Source organism: Branchiostoma lanceolatum, chromosome 2, assembly GCF_035083965.1.
Source record: "Branchiostoma lanceolatum isolate klBraLanc5 chromosome 2, klBraLanc5.hap2, whole genome shotgun sequence".
Taxonomy (NCBI): Eukaryota; Metazoa; Chordata; class Leptocardii; order Amphioxiformes; family Branchiostomatidae; genus Branchiostoma; species Branchiostoma lanceolatum.
Genome location: NC_089723.1, coordinates 19432718 through 19456780, shown reverse-complemented (window position 1 = coordinate 19456780; position 24063 = coordinate 19432718). Strand labels below are relative to the sequence as shown.

General features: G+C 40.3%; 2 protein-coding genes across 3 annotated transcripts; one reads left to right on the top strand and one right to left on the bottom strand.

The window, feature by feature from the left end:
• Window positions 1-339: 339 nt before the first annotated feature.
• On the bottom strand, window positions 340-7410 carry LOC136427776 (nucleolar complex protein 3 homolog). Its single transcript, XM_066416929.1, has 8 exons — window positions 6293-7410; window positions 5402-5590; window positions 4681-4809; window positions 4200-4391; window positions 3352-3521; window positions 2292-2413; window positions 1699-1880; window positions 340-1162 (listed from the first exon to the last, which is right to left on the bottom strand). Exons 1-8 carry the CDS (start codon window positions 7262-7264, stop codon window positions 785-787), a joined length of 2334 nt encoding a protein of 777 aa, XP_066273026.1. The 5' UTR covers window positions 7265-7410; the 3' UTR covers window positions 340-784.
• Window positions 7411-7671: 261 nt separating this feature from the next.
• On the top strand, window positions 7672-22605 carry LOC136427777 (MAU2 chromatid cohesion factor homolog). 2 transcript variants are annotated; one of them, XM_066416930.1, is made up of 20 exons: window positions 7672-7940; window positions 8077-8094; window positions 9897-9965; window positions 10302-10400; window positions 11097-11191; window positions 11784-11816; window positions 13028-13055; window positions 13334-13489; window positions 13823-13972; window positions 14520-14610; window positions 14923-15026; window positions 15509-15652; window positions 16110-16181; window positions 16733-16813; window positions 16991-17037; window positions 17344-17421; window positions 17648-17759; window positions 18017-18107; window positions 18507-18634; window positions 18998-22605. In XM_066416930.1, the coding sequence occupies exons 1-20, from the start codon at window positions 7698-7700 to the stop codon at window positions 19067-19069; spliced, it is 1911 nt and encodes a 636-aa protein (XP_066273027.1). In that variant the 5' UTR covers window positions 7672-7697; the 3' UTR covers window positions 19070-22605. The 2 variants fall into 2 exon arrangements, with proteins under 2 accessions (XP_066273027.1, XP_066273028.1); XM_066416931.1 differs by lacking the exon at window positions 11784-11816.
• Window positions 22606-24063: the final 1458 nt, after the last annotated feature.

Here is a 24063-nt window from a genome sequence, read left to right as displayed (position 1 = left end):
TTGTATCACTATGTGTAAGTATATCTAACAATACATGTACATTGTTTTCTGATATGATCTCTGACTTCAAAGAAGCTGAGTTCTTGTTAGGACAGCTTGATTATGTGTTTGACAGAATTATGTCAATTAAAGTTAAGTAAAATCAACAAAATACCAGTTTCCCTTGGGGCCTGAGTAAAATCTTGGGGGAATATCAGATTTTACAAATGTGCATCCTTATAAGATTAAAGTTTAATCTTATAAGAAATAAGATTAAAGTTTAATCTTATAAGGATGCACAAAAGAGTATCCAAATTCTTTCTCCAGATTGGTTGGCAGGTCTTCCTGTAGTTTTTAAAAAAATAAATTGACGAGCATTTGAAATCATTGCTAAATATCTCAATCTGTCCATATTGCAAACAAGAAATAAGTACAACTGAGGGTCAATCAGAAACAATGTCTCTCAGTGTTACTCTGCCTTGCTATTTATTTGGCTTTTAGCATGTTGATTATTGTTTTTTGTACATTTGTAGCACACTTTCAGATAAGTGACCAGAAACACCCCACATCCAGTTATATCTGGTCTATTCATATTCAAGGCCTAGCCTGTACTAGCTATCCTGTTACCCTGGCTGGCCTCTTTGCTCTACGAATGTAAAGAATGAGAGACCACTGTGCTACAACCTGTGTTACATGATTTCTTCCACAGATCTTTGCATTTAATATGATATAATGATCTGCAAGTCTCAGTAGAAATCTTTCGTTTTCCTCCATACTATATCTACATTGCATCACCACAAACATCCTACTCTAATTTCCTCATGCTCTCCTGCACCAGGCTTCCCAGCCTGGAAAATGGTTTCATATTCTTCCCACCCTTCCCTGGTCCAGGGATAGAGGGGTTAAAGTTCATCTCAGAAGGATCAAACTCTTGCCATAGCTGAGAGGGGGATTTCCTGTCGAGTGCTGGTGGAAGGGATCCAGCTCCCTCGGAAGGTGCCTTACGTAGTAGATGAGCTGCATATCTGCGTACATGAGGGTGGTAGTGTCGGTTGAGATGGTGAAGCTCCCACAGTGCGGTGGTGTGAGCGTTACAGTGCTCGGGCTCCTGTAGCTCAGGCAGGTACATGCCGCCTCCCTGGGTCTCCTCAATCTGCAGCAGCATGTCTGTCTTGGGGAAAACCTACAATCAAAGCCATGGGAAGAGAAAGAATAAATACAACCTGACAATCTTGTGCATGAATAGATGAATTTGAGCCACATAAACTGCTTTTATCATAGGGAAGATTTTGCTCAAACTGTCATGGCACAGGTCTGCAAAGAATAAAACGACATCCCCCGACCGGTGTCACAGAGCCCAGCGTCTCAAGGGTATTCATTTCCCGTGGGTGGTCTTCATCACTTGCATAAAGTACAGAGAAAGACAGCTTATTTTGTACTCATCTGATGTAAATCAGTCAGATTGGAATCAGGAACTGGAAGTATGATTTGTAAGATCTGATGTTCAATGACATCAAAAGGGTGTATATTTTGAACAATCCTCTTTGTTCATTGAATGATACTTGGATGGTTGCATGTAATCAGGCATTGTTGTATTCTAGTGTCATTGGTGACATAAGCACCTTAACCTTCTCCCTGCTGCCTAACTCTGTAACCAATAGAGAATTGGGTGCCAAACGGCTACTTCAGTGTGCTAAAAGTTGACCAACAGATACAGACCTTCAGGAACTCCCGGGAGGCAGCCAAAGCTCCTAGGGTGCTGTTGGGCAGCAGCTGGAGGGACAGAGAGCACAGCCGCTTCAGGAAGGCGAAGGCACGCTGCATGGACACCTGCTTCCTGCGCTTGTTCAACATGATGTCAATGCACTCCAGGGCATTGGTGGTGTCATCTGTGTCCTGACCTACAGGAAGGAATGGAAGGAAATCAGCTAACAAGTAATATATAGATCAGGGCTCAAAATTCATTTTGGGGAATAGGTTCACGGGTGCACCTAACCTAAAAATTTGGGTGAACAGAAAGAATTTTGGGTGCACAACACAACACAAAATAAAGAAGAATGTCAACAAGACGTTAAATAGAGTTCCCGTGTTTTCGGACGCACCTCGAGCAAGTAAAAGAATCCAGCACACTTATAAAAAAGAGTAAGGGTCCTTCCCAATGCGAGTGGATCAAATAAATCTGTCAGGATATACAGTTTGTGCTGTTTAGTACAAACCTGGTGTATTACACCAAGGGGAGGTTTACTGGGTAATGTATACAATACAAACAAACAAACAACACTGTACCATGGTAAATGTGAATGTTATTTTACCTGCATGTAGATGCAGCATGTTGGCATAAAGGTGTGTGTAGAACCTGAGTGGGTCGATGTTGAGAACACCTCCCTGGTTAGACAGGATCTGGAACGCTGTCACCATACAGTGGAGTGTCTCCCTTGGGGATAGAGAAGACAGAGTTCAGCAGCCATGTCAAAGTAAAGAGGTGCAAGCATATACTGCTTAAGATGTCTGCAGTACCACCTTATCATACATGGTGGCGCTTCACCATACAGTCTCTTACGGATAGAGAAAACACAGTTCAGCAGCTACATCAAAGTAATGAAATAGAGATGCAACTTGCCAAGCATATACTGCTTAAATGTCTGCAGTACCACCTTATCATACATGGTGGCACTTTACCATGCAGTGGAGTGTCTCTTACGGATAGAGAAAGCACAGTTCAGCATCTACGTCAAAGTGATGAAATGGAGATGCAAGTACCTACTGCTTAAATGTCTGCAGTACCACCTTATCATACATGGTGGCGCTTCAACACATGTTGCTTATCATCTTGTATACTACAAACGTGGTTCATCATTTGCAGTCATCAATACACAGACATTTCAAATCTGCTAAAAAATCTCACATGGATGTATCACAATAAGCGCTAAGAAATGGTTGGCATATGGTGGGTGTATGGAAAGGAAAGTAAAGTAATCTCGATCCAGTTTTAGCTCACTGAAGAGTTAATCTTTCACTGGTCGTGACAGAGAAGATGACAGACGCTATGTACAGTATTTACAGGTTCATTGTACCGGGGAAATTCCCCTAGCTCTTTTCGAATAGCACAATGAACAGTGGACCACGGCCTAACGTCCCGTCCTAAGGACTACGATCTTTTCCGGTAGCGTGCATGTCGGGTGAGCAACACAGCCGGGATCGAACCCCGGGCTTCTAGTTCCAGAGGCAAGATCGCTAACCACTGGACTACGCACGCTACATTGAATCTTCTTACTTGCGGCTTTTGTTAGGTAAAAGCATTAATCTAATGGAAAGAAATAAAGACACCTGCAAAAAATTGATGTATCTTGCAACCCCATCCTGTGGCCTTACCTGTAACTAAGGTTCCCTGACTCCACCAGTTCTCTAAGTACAGTGATCAGGTCATTGAAAAACTCCACGTTAATGAGGTGGGAGAACTTGGCCAGACCCTCCAGTACTGACGGCAGCAGGACAGACTGTCGGTTCTTCTTCAGGATACGGAAGTATGTCAGGAACACCATCTGTAAAAAGAGAAAAACAAGAGTTATCAAAAGATGTTGTGAGTTGAAAAGAGTTCTGTATATAAAACTGTATCCAAACCCACAACGATTAATTTCCAATGTTTTGAATGCATTTAAGTTCACAATAGTTTTAAGTTTGTGGTTTTTGCAGTGACCACTTCACCTCAAACTCAAAACCACCTGGAAAATTTGTGCTCTGTCTCTTGCACTACATGCACATATTGTACATTGTACAGTATCATAATGTGTTGGAGGCGACTGCTCTGTCCAAATGTAGCACCACTGCCGAGTTAGTCGGAGTTACCTGTAGGCGGTTTCCGACTGGCTGTCCGTAAAGGTCCCAGTGTTTCTATTACTGTTGTAGTGTGTGACTATGGCACTAATGCAAACTCAAAACCACCGCATTTACTCCTTACCACCAAATCAAATCATCACGAAATTGAATGCATTTACAGTATAGGACTAGGGTAAACTTGCTGTCCTAAAGGTTTGTTATTGGTAGGGTCCTGAATGTGCCTAAAATATGCATACCTGGTGAAATCAACCATCCTTAACATGAATATCAGTTGAAAAGCGGTAAAAATGAAAACAACTGCAAGTTGACAAAGAAGAAGAATACTTAAAAAAACATTTCCTACGCTGTTGTGGCACTACCCAAGATTAAACAAAAAGATTAACCTCTATGGTTTGAGTGTTGAGGTTAAGCTTCCTCTTCTGGTTCTCTGTAGCCTCAGTCTCCAGTAGCTCACGTGTCAGTCTCTCTTCCCGCTTGGCTCGTTTACGCTGGGCGCGAGATCCCTTCTTCAACATCTCCTTCTTTTCCTTCATCTTCTTATCCACTTCTTTCTCGGGGTCTTTGGATTTTATCTCCTGTGTGCATCATTAAGGGTATTACATATGTAAGTGGATGTGCAGCTGTTTGATATCTTGAATCATGTACAAATGTAGGGAATTTTGTACCCCAAAGCTTCATTATATCATACATGTGAATTGTACCTTTACATCATTATCTGTTAACGTAATTCTGTTTCAATAAAGGTGCAAGAGTCGAAGATATACAATGAAAGGAACATTTTTTGTAAGAAATTACGAGCACATCTCCGTAGGTTAAAACATATAAACTCCTGACGGTAGAAACTACAGGGAATGCTTATCTTACCTTGATTTTAAGTGCTAGGAACGTTTCTAGCACCTTGGACTGGACACTGAATGCCTTACTCTTCACCATACCAGTAATGAGTTTCACCACCTCCATGGTAGAGTCACCCTGTCTGTCCTGTTTGAAGACCTGCAGAAGAAAATGATTTTCAACAAAGAAAAAATGAAATTTGGACATGCATTTTCAGTTAAGGGCCACATAGTTTAGACTTACATGGCTAGGTACATTACTGAAAGTGATAGACATGTAGTTACAGAGATCAGTGGATGGATGGAATATACATCTTCTTCTTTCTTATAAGTCAACTGCCTTCAGTATCTTGAAGATTCTGTTGACTATAAGGACAGCGGGGACAGTAGAGGGAACAAAGTATCCACATGTCCACATTTTGCATACATGATGCATACATGATGCATTAACCCAAAAAAAAGTACTGTAAATCTTGACATGGAGCTCGAAGCTGGTGTGTTACGCATAATGGCGGTTAAACCGGCTATATAGATACAGACATGTTTCTGGTGGTTTTACTTTCCAGTTTACACGGCAACCTCTCCACTGCAAATGTGCATTTCCAATGTATTACTACTGTACTGTAGTGCACAGCAGAATTGTTTCAACTGCAAAATCAAAACAAAGCGTAAACCTCCTTTTCCCCTTCAACCGCGAAATTCAGCCACTACCAAAATAAACAAATCCACAGTATATTGTACCCAACGCTTACCTTCTTCACAGTATCACAGCACAGGTCTGCTATGTCAGAGTTATAAGAGTCCATCAGTGGCACTATGACAGACATGATGTTAGTCCTGAAGTTGAAGTGCATCAGGCTAACCAGCAGTTCACACATGCACTTCACAGCCACCTCCATCAGACTCTGTAGGGCTTTCATTGGCAGCTTGTTCTGGACACTCTGTGAGGGTACAAATCAAAATATATCATAACTTCAGTTGCATGAAAGATCATCTAAGTTGCTAAATTACATCATGGAGAATATGATCTGGGCACCAACTCAAAAAAATTGGACTCACCAGAATTTTCCACTGAATCAATCAGTCCTCTTTAGCTAATCTGACCCGATTGCTCTGGACACATAAAAGTAGTGCAGGTGTGACTAGGCCATTGGTCAAAGATTGTTGAAAGTCGATATCTCAACCGGGCTGGGGAGCGATACTAACTTCCAACAACCTTTGACCCATTTCTGATGTCACACCTGTATTAAGTCACGTTTCCAGAGCAATTGAGTCAGATAGCAAGCTAGAGAGGACTTCATGATCAAGGGATTCAGTCAAACATTCCGTAGACGGTAGAGTCAAATCTCTTGAGTAAGCAAATAGTTTAAATTCTCCATAATCATTTGCTTATTATGCAACAAGCTATGATGATGATTTGCTTATTCAATATTGATGGTTCTTCACAAAACATTGTCTTACAAATGTAGAGTAGTAACTTTGTTTCACCAATCAATGTTGGTCAGCAGCCTGGTATTTTCTTCCTTTGTCTTTTGTTTTAAAGATGATTCCAGTATCAGTACTAACTTTACACTAATTACAGTAAATAATATACATCTACAAGTGGGAACTACAGGTACAAAAAAATTAATACCAAAACATACCACCCCTTGAGCCTTTTTCTTGCTGGTACAGGCCTTGATGATGTCCTCCATGTGCTGCAGGTACAGCTGGTACTGTCTCACCAGTCCCTCCTCCCACTCCACCATCTGTTTCACATCCTTCTTCATCTTCTGCTGCGTCTCCTTGTCTGTCCTGGTCCTGATGTGGTACCCAGGCGCGATGTCCTTAAACACCTCACACAGAGACAACATCACCAGCTTCCTCACCGTCACGGCCACCTGAGGATCCTCTTCATTCAGCATCACTCGCAGAGCCTTCAGGGAAGACAGGGCCTCCTGGGGACTGTCCATCACGCGGATGGAGAGTTTGGCAATCTGCATCTTACGACGTGCTAGAGTATCTTTCTTGAGTTTAAGTAGTTCCACTTCAGACAGAGTCTCAGGCAATGTTGTTGATTTTACTGCACTTTTCTTCTCAACATTTTCTTCTTCATCCTCTTCTTGTTCGATAACGTCCTCTTCATCTGATTCAGTCTTCTCCATCATCTGTGGGATAATCCCCCGATCTCCTTTTATAGGGAGTAGATGCAGGTACTTCCTGTCCTCTGTTTCCATCTGGCGGAACTGTTTCCGTGGCAACTCCTCATAGTCCGCAACTTCATCATGGTCATCTTTTTTCCTCTTTTTCTCATTCCTTTCTTCCTTCTTTTCCTCTAGGGTGTCAGTGACAAAACTGATATTTTGTCCCATAGTCTCCAGGTATTCCATATGGTCATCATCGACCATATCATCTGGGACAACTTCTTCTTCCACATCTTCTCCGTCACTGCCAAGGTTTCCAAGGTTACCACCCCCACCAGAGGCATTCTTACCCACTTGGGTAGAGCTAGATTTGTTCTTGGCTTTCCCAGTGGCTTTCTTGCGCTTGTTGCTGGCTTTGGTTTGGGAGATGTTTCTAAGTTTAATCGCACTAACCTTGGGCCCCTTGGAGCTTACAGCTTTTCCCTTCGCCATGAATGCTGTTCTTTAATAGCAACAGCTATGTCCATCAACTTCCGTGAGTGTATGAATAACGGTATAGAAGTTTCAGTCCGTAAAAATCACGTCAGGAAACAACTTCACACAGCCATGTGCGGACACGAACGGGTCAAAGGTAACATCATTATTTGGGTCCATGAGGATGGGGGGCAGAATACTTTTTACACTCCAATGGGTATAAAGGATACCTCTGTATTGAATGAATATGATAACTATTTAATTAGAATTGACTTTGAAATATAATGATATTGAAATTAGTGGTGATGATATGATGATTAAGCTACTTTTATTGAATATAATACTACATTCATCCCTAACCGTTACTATTGGTTTAGCCCAACCAAATCTCGTTGAATTCTCGCTCACTACGAAATCTCGTGATATTTAGTCCATCACTTCAAATTTCAATATGGCGGCGGTACCTTTGCCTCAGCACCAGAATGATTCCTGGTATTTGTCTCTTTTGGGTCTCGCAGAAAGTTTCAGGACTGCTAATCCACCCAAAATCAAGCTATGTATCCACTGCTTGGAAAGTATTTTCCAGTTCAACCCACCTCCCGGGATCGAGGCCCGGACACACTTGCAACTCGGCAGCTTATTGTTTACCCACACCAAAAACACCGACCTGGCGCGCTCCCACTTGGAAAAGGCGGTAAGAAATACATTTTCAAAGCTGTAAATGTCGCTTTTAGGCATTTTTACGAATTCATCGAATCCTTAAGCTAGTATTCTCTGTGAATTTATAACTCTGTAACCGTATTGAAGTCTGTTTGTTGGTTCCGTTTCAGTGGCTGCTGACACAATCCGTATCCTTATCGTTTGCAAGATGATACTCTGTTTGAAAGATGACATGTCCCGATCGGGCCTGCCCTGATTCATGTATGTCATGGGTGATTTGTCCCGCCAAATTTGACACATCATAAAACCTAGTACTACCTCAGGCGTCCTCGGATGGTAGGAACGTGGGCGGGATTGTCATGAGGCGCCTGAACTGTTCGTCTGTAGGAGTGGTTACACGTTGTTAGAAGGTTACATGGGGTACAATACAGGTGATTCACTCATCCCAAGGTGAACCCGGGGCAAAAGTTCGAGGACAGGAAATGATCAGGAAGATCTTACAATAACAACCAGGTTGCCTACAGTGTGATAATGTGCTTCCTCGCGATTCATTGCTCATTTAGGGCACAGATTGCCAATAATGTGTGGTATAAAAACAGAGAAATTACCGCCTCCACTCAGGGATGCACTCGCATTATGCCTCATCAGGAATCTGCTGATAGTGGAGAGGTGGGAAATCCCTCAGGTGTGCACTTCTTCACTTTCACTTGCAAGTGGGATTGATCGGACAATCAATACGTGCGTGTGGGCGTGTTACTTGTGCATGCCTGGGAGGGGGAGGTGTGCGGTTGTAAAGCCAGTCTTACCCTTAATGAATATTCCTGCACCTTAATGACATTATGGCATGACGTACGGCAGTAAATGTGCGTTTAATGGTCACCAAAGGTGAAGACGGCAAGGTGCAGTACTTAATATGGGGTCCTCATAGTAGCAGCATTGCTTAAGAATTATGCACAAAAAGGCACAGTAAATCATCATCCTGCCTTTTTGAGGTGAAATGTCATTTGAGATGTGGTTTCTTTTAGGCGAGCAGTCAACTACATTTTTTTATTAGAGCAGAATGGTTACTTGACAAGTGGAGTGATTGGTGTAGTGTCTGCATACAGATTCAAAATCAAATACAGTGTTCTTTATATGTAACATGATTACATCCATAATACTAGTATAGAAGAATACAATTTAACATTGTTTTTATGCAGCTTTGCTACTTTTACCAGTGTTGGCTATCAAATACCCTTTTAACACTTGTCCTGCTTACTACTAGTCTACTGAATTGATGGTTTAATATATTGTGTAGATACAGTTTGTGACAAGTATCCTGTTTTGCCACCTGGATGTGTAAACAATTGTGTGACATTAGCATTTATGTCAACACCTGTACTGACCTTGAAACAACTACCAGTGCACCTGTAAAATAACCCTGCACCCATGTGATTTTGTGAATTACGTTCTCTGGAGACTAGAAATTTGATGAGAGTAAAAACAGGTTCAGCTCAAGTTACGATGGAGCCTTTTGCAGCCTGTTCTTCTTTTTGGATGGTTTGTTGACTATTATGACATTTTGTGATGGATGATACTGGTAAGAATTTTTGTCAGCACCTCTTTGGTGGAGCCTTTTTTCCACATAGCATTGCTGATACTAGTAAAAATGATAGGGGATATTTTAGTTGCTAAACAGAGCCTGCCCTGGATATACAGTATTTGTAATTAAAGGGGATATCAAACAAGGAATTCCAGAATTTTGTTCACAATAATTTTATGAAGAATAGTTGTTTTTTTACATTATCTCGTGGATGTAATGTCGTGATTTTTGGAGACCAGAAGCAGCAGCAATGAGTAAAATTTCTACTCATTAATTCTTATAAAGCATCCATCAATAGTAAATGACAACAGTCTTGCCACTTATGTTATGATTAATGTGCCATAGGTATGCATGAAGAGCCTGTACACTTTTGTACTTTGCAAGTTTCGATCCTTGACCAGTTTTTAGGTTCCTGCTGGATTTGACGATGTCAGATACGAGGCAGCAGCCATTTTGGCAAACCTTTACTACAAACACGTAAGTGTACCTCTCCTACTACTGCTTTATTAGTTAATATCATCTAAATTTCCTAATAATGGAAACTTCATGTCAGTACGACAGAATGAAACATGTTTGTGTCATTAGATAGATTTTCTGATCTGGATCATTTTCTACTCAAGTCATTTTGTGCAAACAAGGTTCTGATTTAGATGATCAGCACCTGGTTTGCACAAACTAATTGTAAAATGATCAAGACAGTCTCTCAATCTTAGATGATAGCAATTTCATGTTCATGGCATGCTATCTTTGAACGGAGATAACCAGGTAAAATGTTAGCTTGCATGTTATTTATTGTACGTTTGTGTTCCCCAGCAAAACCAGATTCAGCTTGCCAAGTCGTTGTTGAGGAAAGCCATCAGCACATCGCAGCCAGCACCCTACTGGCACTTCAGACTGCTCTTCCAGTTAGCGGTAAGTTATGAGGAGTTGCTCAGGTCTAAATGGGCCCGCTATAATGCAGTCCCTAATTCTAGGCTGCCTATAGTATGGTGGTTTAGCATAAATCCATAAATCCAGTATCACTCTCCAATGGGTTGTGTGTCAGTGCCAGGATGAGAATATCATTAAGTCATACACATGCTTGGATCACTTATAGAAATTTGTTTTACTGATATTACAAGGTAGCAAATATACTGCCAGTACTAAATATGAAGTATATTAGGTAACAAAAATAACTGCAGGTGGTCTGTGTAAGTATCCATTGGAGTTCTTGATGAATGGTTGATTTTAGTTCTTTGCTCATAGGCTGAGAATAGGAAGAAACCAAACATGATCTTATGACATAAACGTGTCTTATCAAAATCACCCCATTTTCAGTTTTTATTTATTAGGATAGGCACGAAGTTTGACACATAATATTCCTAGGGCATTCTTTTCATATTATTTATTACAAGAAAGACATTAAAAGATTACCAGTAACAAATCATTGAATGGAGACTCCCCATAGGTTACTGCCTTACTGGTTCATCCAAAGATTACTTGTTATGAAAAGTACTCATACATGGGTCAACTTTGTTACCATGAAGTTTGTATCCAACTACATGTAGTTTGCTCTCTAGTCTCTAGGCATTAATGAGTTTGAATGTGCACTCCCATACTTCCATGTAGCAAATCCATGCATGGGAAGGAGACAACATATCAGCCTGCGAGCTGTTGGGACATGGAGCAGAGTCTGCTGCCATGGCAGGGGCCTACTACACAAGGTAGGGCACACCAGTGTTGTCAGCAGTGTACATAGGATAGGGTCATGTAGTGTAGACATTCCTCATGCTTTCCACTTTCAGACCTTTTATTCATATAAATACAACACGGTGTAGTTCATATTGACTGAGGTACCAGCCCGACCACGTGTCAGATTGCCCGCTGACGACATGTCATACCGACCCGAAAAAACACACATTTCAATGCGAATTGTGCCCGAATTTGAGAGAGTTTTATTTCCAACATCGATTCCAAATTCTAAATTTGGTATTCAAATTCCCCACAGCGGCGTACTCAAAGTCATAGTGAGTTCAAATCGTTCAAATCGAACTAGGAAAGCCCAGTCCGAACATCCATATCAAAGGTTATCACAGCCCCGGTATGATATAAATTGTAATACTTGATGCTATGATTACAGAATACGGTGTATTATTATGAACGATTTTTGATGTTAAGATTTCATAGCAACTAGTGATGACCACGGATGTCCCCAAGTTTCCATGGTAAGTTAAAGGAGGTAGATTCAGAGTAGGAAGGTTTTATTCCAGCTATCCTAATATGTGCGTTTTGTTATACCTTCCTGCTGTACTTCAGTGTGGGGTGGAGCTCACATCAGACCAACACTAGGTATGTCCAACTACATGTCCAGCGGCATGCCTAGCAATCACAGAACCCTTGCGCACCTTCTAATCACCCTGCATGCTTCCCCAATATACTTAGGATCATAGAGATAATGTATTTCCCTGTGGATGTATTTGTGTCTAAGTATGATGTGGATTAATGCTGCAGAAATGATGTATATGATTATGCCATTCTGTGTCATCAATTACTAGTTTGTAATGTCTTGTCTAACCTTAACGTGCATCCTACTTATCACATATTATTTATACCCTTAGATGTGTAGTGTAGAATTGTTGTTATCAGAGTAACAGTAACATATCTCAGGTATTCTAAATGATTCGTTGTCAGACTGCAGAAGTTAGCTTAATTTTCATGCAGAGCTAGTGAACATTAGACGTCTCTTCGGTATAGCACTTAGTCTAGAGCATTTTCAATTAATAAAGATCACTTTTTTGCTTATGTGTATGATCATCCCTTCATGAAGGCAGTGATTCTGCATGTCATGGTTTCTTTAGTATGGGTGTACGGCTAGTAAATGTGCCGTTTGATCAGTATGTCTGGACGATTGCCAACTGATGATCATCACACATGGAGATAATGTTCATCATGGCGTATCAGTATGTGCAGAGTGTACATATCAAAGAAAATCATTGAGGATAATATCATATCGTGGTTCTCTAGTTTAAAGTTGGAAAGTAATCAGAAATCTAGAGTGATGACAGCTCTGTTCTCAGTTTAGCTTAGTTTAGTCTTTTTTATTGCTTTCAGCCTGGTATATTACAAGATTATAATTTAACATGCAGGGCCGAATACTAAAAGAACACAATTCCTCAGTATCAAAATGCTGGGAATTCCATGATATATGTGACAAAGGCGCACAGGTGGATGTTGTTAGATACAGATTGTATAAATCAGGATCCCTGTTGTGTGATTAATAAGAAAATACCATAATCCCTTATTGTTAAGTGATGGCAGTTTTATGATTATAATGTCCTCATGTGAGACCCAAACCCATCTAATGTAGAAATCACCTACAATGTGATTTCTGCAAGTTTTAGCTGACATATAAGTTTCTCTTTAAAGATATAGAAAAATGGTTGTCACACATTTATACACTGTGAAAGTATGATCCTTAGAATGTGTAGCGCTTTGTTTCATTGCTCAACACATTGTGTAATCCTTACCCTCTAATGAGCAATAATTTATCTCTTCTATAGGATAATGTTTATGCTGAGCAAGGCAATGGTGAGTGTTTTTCTAGCATTGCATATTTGCCGTTAAAATTTTGTATATCGCTTTATAATGCCAATACAATTCTCATTCCTCACTTGCATAAAAGTACAGAGAAAAATGTAATCAAACACCTGCTTCATCAAGGTTTGGGGAATGTCGTTCGAAAACGTTAGGCAGTATGTGAACAAAATACCCCCTATGATGAAACCAGTTTGTGTGCTTCAAATTCGTCTATTGGCCTGCTACTAGAGCAGCTCTACATGAGAAACATTTCTTTTTCTTGATTTCAGCTTCTGCTGATGGATAAGAAGTTCCACGAGGTCCACCCGTTGTTGGCTCTGTGTAACAGCATGTTGGAGTCCTGGACGGGACACCCCACTCACAGAGAAACACTCAGAGTGTATCTACTGGTACTGCAAGTCACTAACTTCCTCATGGTTGGACAGGTAAGGACAACACTCTTCTCTAGGCTTATTCTACAAAAAAAAAACAATTATTCTGAAGACATTTTGAAGCCAATTTCTTGCATGTCAACTTTGAAGAAAAAGTCCACTGAGAATGAAATGAAAAAGCCTGACTATCCAATACTGTTTTGAAAGCACATGTTCAGAATTTAGGTAAAATTCATGCATACTCGGCACTCGCTTAACGGCTATGCCTCGCCGTTTGTGCTGGTGTCAAACTCAAAGCACAAATTACATGGACACCCTATACATAAATCCTAGCTAAAACCTGCCTGGAAGTGTGTACATACATAATACCCTGTGTTCTATTTTCAGGTGAAGAGCGTCAAACCATACCTGAAACAGTTGCAGCAGAGTATACAGACCATCACAGCTCTCCACACAGATGACGAGCCACCCCCCTCCCACCCCGCAGACCTGTTCCAGTGGCTTCCCAAGGAGCACATGTGTGTCCTGGTCTACCTGGTGAGTTCTTTCTTTGTACATTTGGTATTGCATACCCGGTAAACTGCATTGCATAACACACAAGGTTTGTACTGATGAGTACAAGCTGCATATCCAGACAGATTTATTTGATCCACTCACCCCCGGTAGGACCCCTACTTTCTTTGATAAGTGTGGTGTTTTTTTTGCGTGCTTGAGGTGTGGTCCTCTTCAAACATGATACCTCCATTTAAGGTCCTATCCGGGGGCCACCCCTAACCGAAGCTAAGTACTCAGTGAAGTGAAGAAATTCATGTAAAGTGCCTTTCCCAAGGGCACAATGCCAACAGGGCATGTCAGGGGATTCAAACCCAGGAACCCTGGCCCCAACACCCTGCCATTACGGCTCTGTGACGCCAAGCGTTGTGTCAGACCAAGGAGCATTACAGTAGATCTACAGAGTACGTTTTTGTAGTCTAGAGAAAGTTTAAGAAGCAACCTGTAGTACAAGACCTACCTGACAGTTGCCTTTTTCTTGTAAGATTCCTTGTTTGGTCACACATGTTTAACGTGGCTTCCATGTCGCCAGGTTACTGTGATGCACTCCATGCAAGCGGGCTACATGGACAAGGCACAGAAGTACACAGACAAGGCCCTCATGCAGATAGAGAAACTCAAAAGTAAGTCACTTACTTTGGTCAGGTTTGCCATTACAGTTGGTATGCACAGGTATGTGACAATTGTAGAAAGTAACTAGTAATAGTAATAGTATGATTTACAACAAGTCATCCTCTCTAAGAGGGTACTTACTTGTATGGCCACACAATTAGATCTCTTGAACAGTGCACTCTTTTAAAGTTGTAAGAAACTACATACATGTACAATGTACCTTGGGGATACAGGTACTTTTCAATTCTTTTTCAAAGTAGTCATTGCTTTCTTCACAATTGGATGTACTCAGTAATAGATGCTGTATGTTTCTTTGTCCACAGTCCTGGACTCCAGCCCAATCCTGTCCACCTTCCAGCTGATGTTGTTAGAACACATCATCATGTGCAGACTAGTCATGGGACAGCAGTCCATAGCAGTGCAGGAGGTGGGTATACTGGACAATCACGCAATTCTCAGGCATACTCCTATCTGTATTTATTTAGATCTTTGGGTCCTGATAGATGAACAGAATTAAGTGAATGGACAACTCACATTTTTGCGATGGCCTACTGTTTGATATGTAACAGTATTGGATAGCCATGTGCTAGCACAAGTAGTATTAATCAAATTGTATAAAAGGGTTATACCTCTTTGTTGTTCAAGAGTTTAAAGCAGGTGAGCAAGGGGTTAGTTCCTAGTCTGAGCACTTTATTATTTGTTTGTTTGTTCATGGCGTAACACCTGCTCGAGGTGGCTCTCCTCAAACACGGTACCTCTATTTAACGTCCTATCTGAGTGGTGTCTCTAACCGAAACTAGGTACTTATTTTACCTGAGTGAAGTGAAAAAAGTTGTAGTAAGATTTTATGAAAAGTTGAGGCATGTTTGCTTGTGTCCAATACAACTTTCTGTTCCCCTCCTTCTGCAGATATCCCAGGCCTGCCATGTGTGCCACGAGCAGCCCAAACTGTTTGTGACCCACGGGGCCCAGCTGCACACATTACTGGGGCTGTACGCCATGTCCATGGGCTGTCTGGACAGTGCAGAGGGACAACTCAACGCAGCACTAAGGGTAAGTCACAGGCGGAATAGATAAGACTATATCCCTAGCCAGCGGTCGTGTGGACCAAGGAAATCTTGGAAGGAGTGTGTCAGAAAAAATACAAGGATGTACGGTCTCGCCAGCATGGCGTGATGTGAAGTCTAGCAGACTGCTGTCCATCCGTATTTGGGACCTGAGCAGCAGTATTATCAAATACTGGATAATACTACTAGTACATGTACTACTTCTATTACTACTCAAGTTTGTGTATTGGTGGTGTTATAGATAGCGTGACATAATGGAAATTAATCGTTGTGGTTGTGTAGCACCAATGTCTCTTCAAGAAAGTTGTAACCAAGGCTATTGGTTCATCCTTGCAAACATACTATACAAGCATATGCCATGATTTTACCTTTCCTACTGTATCAAGAGTTTGTACAGGTTTTGTGTGGAGAACCTCTGAAAACAAACCTCTGTCTCCCTGCAGATCATGTCTAACACCATGGCCGCATCACGTCTCGCCAGCTCCAGTCAAGGAAGACCACAGACAGAATCCAGGGTCAGTATTCCTTCCCTATCTCTAAATAGATGCAGGTCTTTACTTAGACTTTGCAGACATTTTTGTGATGAGAAATGTCATTGCATTATTTATTAGTCATAAGGACATTTGTGCTTCAGAAGTCTTTCACATGAGGGCAACTTATTATGTTCAGTTGTTTAGATTTGCACATTTCAACTCAGTATACATATGGGCTAGCTGTGGCTTGATCGAGAGGCTACGGGTCTGATTCCTAGCGGTCTTGGCTAGAGGTTGTGTCCTTGCTAAAGACACTTAACACAACTTTCCTCACTCCACCCAGTTGTAAAAATAAGTACACTTAGGTTGTGAAGGTAAGATGAGGTGAAAGGAGGGGGATGGGCTCTGCCTTCCAATACCCTGTCCTAGACACAGTGGATAACAACCCATTACCCCTACGGCCCCAAAAATGCTTTGGGACTACCTTTACCTTTTACATATATGTAATACTCCTTTGTGCAGGTTTATGTAAGGACATCAAGCTAAGGCAATTGCATTTTGTTAATGTTGCTATATTATACCTTTTCCAACAGTTATCCCAACAGCCAGAACTGTGGATGTTCACATCGTTGAACCTGGCCATTGTCTACCTCAGGAGTGGGAAGAATCAGCAGGTCAGGGGTCATATACATTCACTGTAGAAAGATTTGAGTGCTTTTCGTGGAAAGTCCTGAAAAGAATTGTGTATTATCTCAATTTTTGCTGTTGCATGAAAAATGTGTATATATCTCTGAAGATGTCTCATTTTTAAAAATGCTGGCTCATTTATGTTCCCTCTTGTCTTTTTTCAGCTATTAAGTTTATTAGAAAGAATAAATCCAGACACGTATCCCAGTAGGTGAGTGTAAATCAAGTATTGCTTCTTTTACAGCATTGAGCATTCATTTTAAAACTCTGTCTAGGGTTGATTTTCTTGTCCAGGGTTGTTAGAAAATCTATTTAGAAGAAAAATGAAGCAGGGTTACTAAAACAGCTTCATTACCCTCCCCTTCTTTTGCTTGGGGGGGGGGGGACTTTTCAACTGCTGGATTTATAGCAGGTTTAGGGTGTTTAATTAACAGTAGGAAGTGAAAGCTTGTCTTATGTTCTGTTTTGTCCCCTGGAATGATAATGGTAACGTGATTTCATTTTTGTCGTCTCCCAGTTCTCACGCAATGACAGCGGCTGGCTACTACATCAGGGGCTTGCAATCATTCTTCCAGGAAAGATATCACGAAGCAAAGTGCGTTAACAACACATACCGTTTCAATTTAGCCTGTTTCCAAGGCAACCATGTGTTTCTTGTCATTGTCTATTTTCAGTCTAATGTTTTTTGATCAGGACGATACATAGTTTCAATTTCTAATTGCTCTTGTATTCTTGACAACCTTGAGTTTCTTGTTGTTGCTTGTATTTTCAGTCTAATGTTTTGTTGCTCAGGACCTCACTTTCTGTATCTTGTCTCACAGGAGATACCTTAGAGAAACCCTGAAGATGTCCAACGCAGAAGACTTGAATAGATTGACGTCTTGTTCGCTGGTCCTGCTAGGTCACATCTTCTTGTCATTAGGGAACAGCAGAGTAAGTAAAATTACATTTCAACTCTGAAAAGTACATTGAACTACTTTTCTAAGTTTATTGTTTCACTGTGAAACTCATATGATGTAATTAGTGCGACAGATCTCATTTCTTGCTCTCTCGTTTTTCCAATCATTGGCATGACATTTAGCAAAGGCAAAAAAGTGGGAAAAGATTTATTTCTTAGTATTTCACTTGAAATATGTTTATGATGATTTGATATAGTTCCCTAATCAAATGTATCATATGTTCCTCCACAGGAAAGTATGAACATGGTCCTCCCAGCTATGCAGCTTGCCAGCAAAATTCCAGACGTGGACATTCAGATGTGGTCAGCACACTTACTCAAAGGTAACACTCAATGTTGTTCCAGATAGTACAGTAGCTATAGCAGTATTTGTGTGTTGTTGGAATGATGATATCATCAAGACAGTGGTTTGTACATCTGCCTGTGGACCTAAATGTTCCTACAGTTTACCTTATGCAGAATTTGATCCCCAAAATACAAGGCAAGATGTTGATCAGGACATTAGATATGAAGCAAACTGGAGTTTATCAGTTACATGTGGTTCAAAATGATGTGATCATTGCTATCTTATGTATCATATCATATAACTATATTGAGTTTAGTCACTAAATCACTGAATGTTACTATTGTTAGTGGAAGTTGACTGTATCACAAGTCTGTGACTGTTTTATCAAGCCAGACTTGTAGAAAATGTGAATGACACGTTCTTGTGTTACCCTCAGACCTGTATCACATGATGGGTGATCCCATTCGAGCAGGGGAGGGGGGACAGATGCACTACAACTTCTCTCAGCAGCAGATGAACGAGCGCTTCAGGTCTTCCCAGCAGATAGAGCACAACTTGATACAGGTATGGTCTCTATAACTGTGTAGGTCAAGAGAAATAGAATACCATAGTAGAGGGTGAAGCATGCTATTGGAAATGACATGTGAAGTGTAACTGAACAGTCAACAAGATGTAAAAGAATGCTTTTTGTTTTGTTTTTAAGTATCACATCTTCACAAATCTGTATTGCCCAGGCACATAAAATTTGTGCCTTTATTTTAGTCGCAATAATTCTTTTATCGGCAACTTCTCATAGAGTTGTAGAGGAGAGAAAGTCACAGAGTCCTGAACTATATCACAACATTATGTTCGTTTAAACTGATGTGCTGACTGTCAACTGCCAAGTTCATTGTTAATCATGAAATTGTCAATGTTCTGTCTCCGCAGTGGATAGATGGACAGTGCCCCATGCACCTGGCAGTCACTGACGGGCCCAGCCACAGCGGAACCATCTTGTAGCACAGGCTGGTCGCCACTGTTTGTTTGTAGCATAGGATGTAAAGTAAACAACATAAGGTGCCTGAGAGGCTCTGCCCTACAGCAAGGACTCACACCTGCAAGGATCTGCCTGCCTTGTAGCTTCTGCAGCTGTTCCAATGACCAACAAGTCTTAAAACGTTTTGGGGAAAAAGTTAAGGTTCACACTCAACTCAAATTAGCTCCTCGTGATACCGGTAATGCAGGTTATTCTGGCATCTTTGAAGGAAATTGTAGCTTATTATGAACATTTGTCCTTGCTTATGCCAAAAATGAAGATCAAAAATGAAGTGTTCATGTCCTTTTCAATATTGAAAGCAAAGTCAAAGAGGTTTTGGAACATGTTGTAGCAATGTCTACATATTAAGCATGTCCTTGCAGTGTTGATCCTTACCAGTGCACATGTCATTGGAGAACAAGGGAATGGATCGAATACTGGTCTCTATTGTAAATGCCTTCACTCAAAGAATTTCTAAAATTAGGCTACACAGAAACTACATTTGGCCCAACTTTTTTTACACCCACAACCTTATAAAAAATGAGAGACCTTCGTGAACACTCGCTATACTTTTCAATCACATGTGCATTGGAAACTTGGCCAAGAAAGTCAGCTTAAATATTGTACATATTTGAATATACCCTATTTTGAGTAAATATGGTGTGAAAGTGGAACATACAAGCTCTGACAACAGGAAAACTTTGTACAAATTAATGTGTCGGACTTCCTTGATGGTGTTTCTATGTTGGGGGAAATGTTTTCCCTCTAAACTGTACACAAAATACCTTGTTCTCAATACTTGTGGCCCAAATTGTCTTCTACAATGGAAAACTACTGTGCTGAAGATTGCTTCCAGATAAGATGAGACCGGTGTGAGTTTGGGCCACTAGATTTGACACAAGGGACTGTCCATGTGGATGTTGCAGTTGACCTGACATGTTGTCCAAAAATGTATGTGTCGTGTAGGACACAGTGTATATCAGAAGGGTCCACAAAATATTTTCCATGGAAAAGATTTGGTCAATATTTTTTATGGTCATTCCATAACTTCTCTCTAGTTTCAGCAAATTGCTGTTCTGATGATGGTCATGTCCTGATTGAAGTATTTTTCTGTACGGAGAAAGTGAAGACTTTGATGTGAAGAGCAAGTTTGCCATGCAGAAAGCATTTTCTCTAAAGCACCTTTTGTAAAGATATCTGTAAATATAACAATACAGCAGTACTTGTATTATAAAAAAAGTAATCACTGTTAGTGTTAGTCTGTGTAGTTGTTGCTTGTCTGAGGGGATTGTGTCGATTCAGCATAGGAAGATGTCTGCTTGTGCTATTGTCAGTGCTGTCAAATGCCAATTTTCTATGTACATATAGCGTCTACTAAAACCAAGGTGGCCCTAACATGTACACATGTGTGGTTTCAGTCCATGGCAAGATGCTATACAGTATTTAAAAAGAAGATTCAGCTTTAGGTGAAGACCATCATCCTATTCTGTGTTAGTCTCTCCTATGGTGTTGATGCACAATCTAGTAGCCAAGTTGAGAATGACCTAACAACAAACCACCCCCAGGTAGACTCACATGTAACCACTGGTGTAGGAAAAGTTTGTACATACGTGTAGTGGCTGTAGTAATGCTGATCAGGCAATGGGCATCATGTTAGTTGTGCGATGGGGCGGTGCAGTAATGTGCATGATTCAACATGACCAGATGTCACAAAAATCTTGGTTATGGCATGATAATGAATTATGATAGTCAGAGACGAAACAATATGACCACCTGTGAAATATTGATGTGGAAATGCCTCGCCTTTAAAGCTTTGTTGAGATATTCACATGTAATTTAAAGATGTCGGTTAACTACGTTAGGTTTATCAAGGCGTTCTATTTTTACATTTTTATAAAGACTGTTAGCAGATTTTATCCTTAATTTGTGTTTCCAGTTAACTGTTATATGGACACTATCTCCCCAGATAGGAGCAAAGCCAATAGACTTGAAGATGATGTGTGTTTCGGGTTCAGTGTTTGTTAGAGTAGCTTTATATACACGTACATGTAGCTCTGTTTCAAGTGTCTGTAGTACTGTACACACCTGTCTGGAAATCTCTCTTTGTACCACTCAACTGTCTGAAAATCACTCTTTGTAAAGGTGACAAAGTCCATCTTTACTTGCTACTGTCATGCTAGTACAATGTTATACTTCATATTTGCTTCTGTACTAGACCTACATCTGTAACAGTACCTTTGTGTGCTGTTGTAATGCTTAGAAGAGATCCCACCATCAATGCAAATTCATTAATTCCTTGGAACAAGCAGAGTTTCCGTACATTAGGAAATGTGTTGTATTGTACTAAAAGTCATACAACACATTAAAAAAATTAACATGCTGGCAATGGACAATGAGAAAAATTCAGAGCGCTTTACTGTTATTTCTTACAACTTTGGAACATTCCACTTTTCATTGTTAACTTTGGCTTTTGAATACTCATTCTATCTGTGTTTTGAAAGAAAGCAGTGCATTTAAGGCATTCATCAACGTCTAATGGCCTAAAAGTCTACCCACCCAAAGTAGTCAAATGATTGTCTTATATGTTAACTTTGGTCCCTAAAGATTTGAAGCGAACAAATTAGAGATACACAATAGTCTTTATGATGGGGGAACCAAGAATTTCTTTCTCGAACATTTGCATTTTTGCAAGCATTTTCTTCTTTACTGTCATTGCCTTCCATACAAATGAGCTTTGCTAGACTAGTGATACAATTATAGACTTAGTTAAGCATTTTTGTTGTCCATCTTCCTGTAGCATTGAAAAAGTAAACCTTCTCAAAAATCTGTGTATATAGAATGCCCGTTCTTAATAAGGTCCCAAAACTAAATCATCCTATTATAAGTTATGGTCTCTGTTCTGTTCATTTTGTTTTATTCACTCCATAACACCTGTCTTCTCTAACTTTCATTAACTATGTTTTACCTAATTTCACTAACAATACCAGCTGTGTTGCTGACTTGCAATGTATTAGTGTAGTGTTGTTAACTTGTTGCAACTAACCTCCAAAATATGACAAGGGTGGAAGCTTATGTCATTTCGCAATGTATTTTATGACTTATTCTCAGATACCAAGTTCTGCTGTAGCAGTCTCGACAAACTGCCAGGAGCGTCCTTCTATTGTATCAGATTAAACAATATCGGATCCTGAATATTGTAAGGGTTGCAGTCTCCAGGCAGTTCTTTTCAGGATGTGGTTTGTACAGATGTAAACCCTTGTATTTATGATTGTAATGTTCCACTTTTGTATGTTCCATGCTTGAGCAGATTGACAAACCTGTAGCAGAACAAAAAGCATTTATCTAGTTCTAGAAAGCCTTTTGCACATATAGTATGTTCTGAGATATTGTGGCAGACCAAATACTGTTTTCAGACCAAGGAAAGGTATCTGACATTTTGTTATTTATTTTTATCAAGTATTATTACACAGATTGTTGTTGAATGGATGGGTATTGTAAAAAAATAAAGTATTGTTCAATACCATTGTGATTAAGAGTGATCATTTGTACTCTCCAAGCAGAGCATGGGTTTCGGCTGGTTTTTGACATGTTTTTAGGCGTTTTTGTCGGCTTTCTACTTTGTCATCTTTTTCTTTTATCTAGCCAACCCACGATCATTTGCACATACTAGTACTTAAAAACTGTACCCATGCATTTTGGGATATACTTTTCATATACATGTAGTTAGAAAATATAATCTGGCAAAATAGAGAGTCGTCAGTACAAAATTTACTTTGGGTAGACATGTTTTCATATTTATAAAGCCACTAAACCAAGCTTTAGCAAAACACTTAAGTATATACATAAGGGTTGAAGGTCTGTTCCATTTTCCTATTCCAGAGGACCCAATTTTTTCGGCAAAAATACAGGAAACAACTAACTAAATTGGTTTGGCTCCAGACTTGATTTTGCCTCACAATGGGACATGTGGGTAATTGGTGACAGGTGAAATCTCAGCCATGCTGCCATGGTAACGAGTCACGTGACCATTTACGTAACCATCCAATGACATATCTGTTGGAGCTGCCATGTCACCGACATCAAGTGTCAGTGGGCGTGGCTTAATTTGTCATGTGATGTGACCTAATTTGGCATTCACCACTGGCCCCCAGTTTTGTTTGTGTTCTCATGATTGACTGATATGCCAGAATACGGCATCAGACATTCTTACATATTGCAAATTCATTTTAAGCATGGATGAAATCCTCCCACCATGTCTTCGGAAGACTTCTTCCTAACACATTCTTGCTACCAAACACTGTAATGTGTCCCTTCAGATTTGTATAAAAGACTGCATATTTTAGAGGTCTGGAGGTACATGTGCCTTCTTTCGTTCTGTTAGTGTTAAAGCTGCGAATACCATTTAAGATCTGTGCTTGGTGGTGAGCGCAGATGCCGTCAGAAAAGCAGGCATGGTTTCTCCTCAGCTCCAAGGTCTCCCTGGATGGAAGGATACCACTGAATGAATTTTCCTCATGCTTCAATGCGAGATACAGTATAAGAAGCAGTTTCTTGAATGATTTTGGAGACTGTTTGAATTCCTACTAACATCTAAGCTCAGTTGATAAAAACACTGTTGAATTGCATCAAATGGGTGAGAGACCTTTATATTGCACCTCACTGCCTCAAGGGGTTTATTACAGGTAGTTGTGATGACGAACCAAGATGTTCAGTTGTCTGTAAATTCAGACATACATACATAAAAATTAACATACATGTATAGAATACTAATGGGCAACACTGAGTTATACGCAGAATTAACTTCTAGCGTCTTGAATAGTAAAGGTACAAGCCAGAGCTACGAATTCGCTGGAAGATGTTTTGATTTCATGTAGTTTGTAATCAGACTTTTCTAACTCAACTTTAAGCATTATCAGTCAGTGGCAATAGGAATGCTCCTGAATTTCCTGTAATGTGCCAAGAATTTGTGAAATTCAAA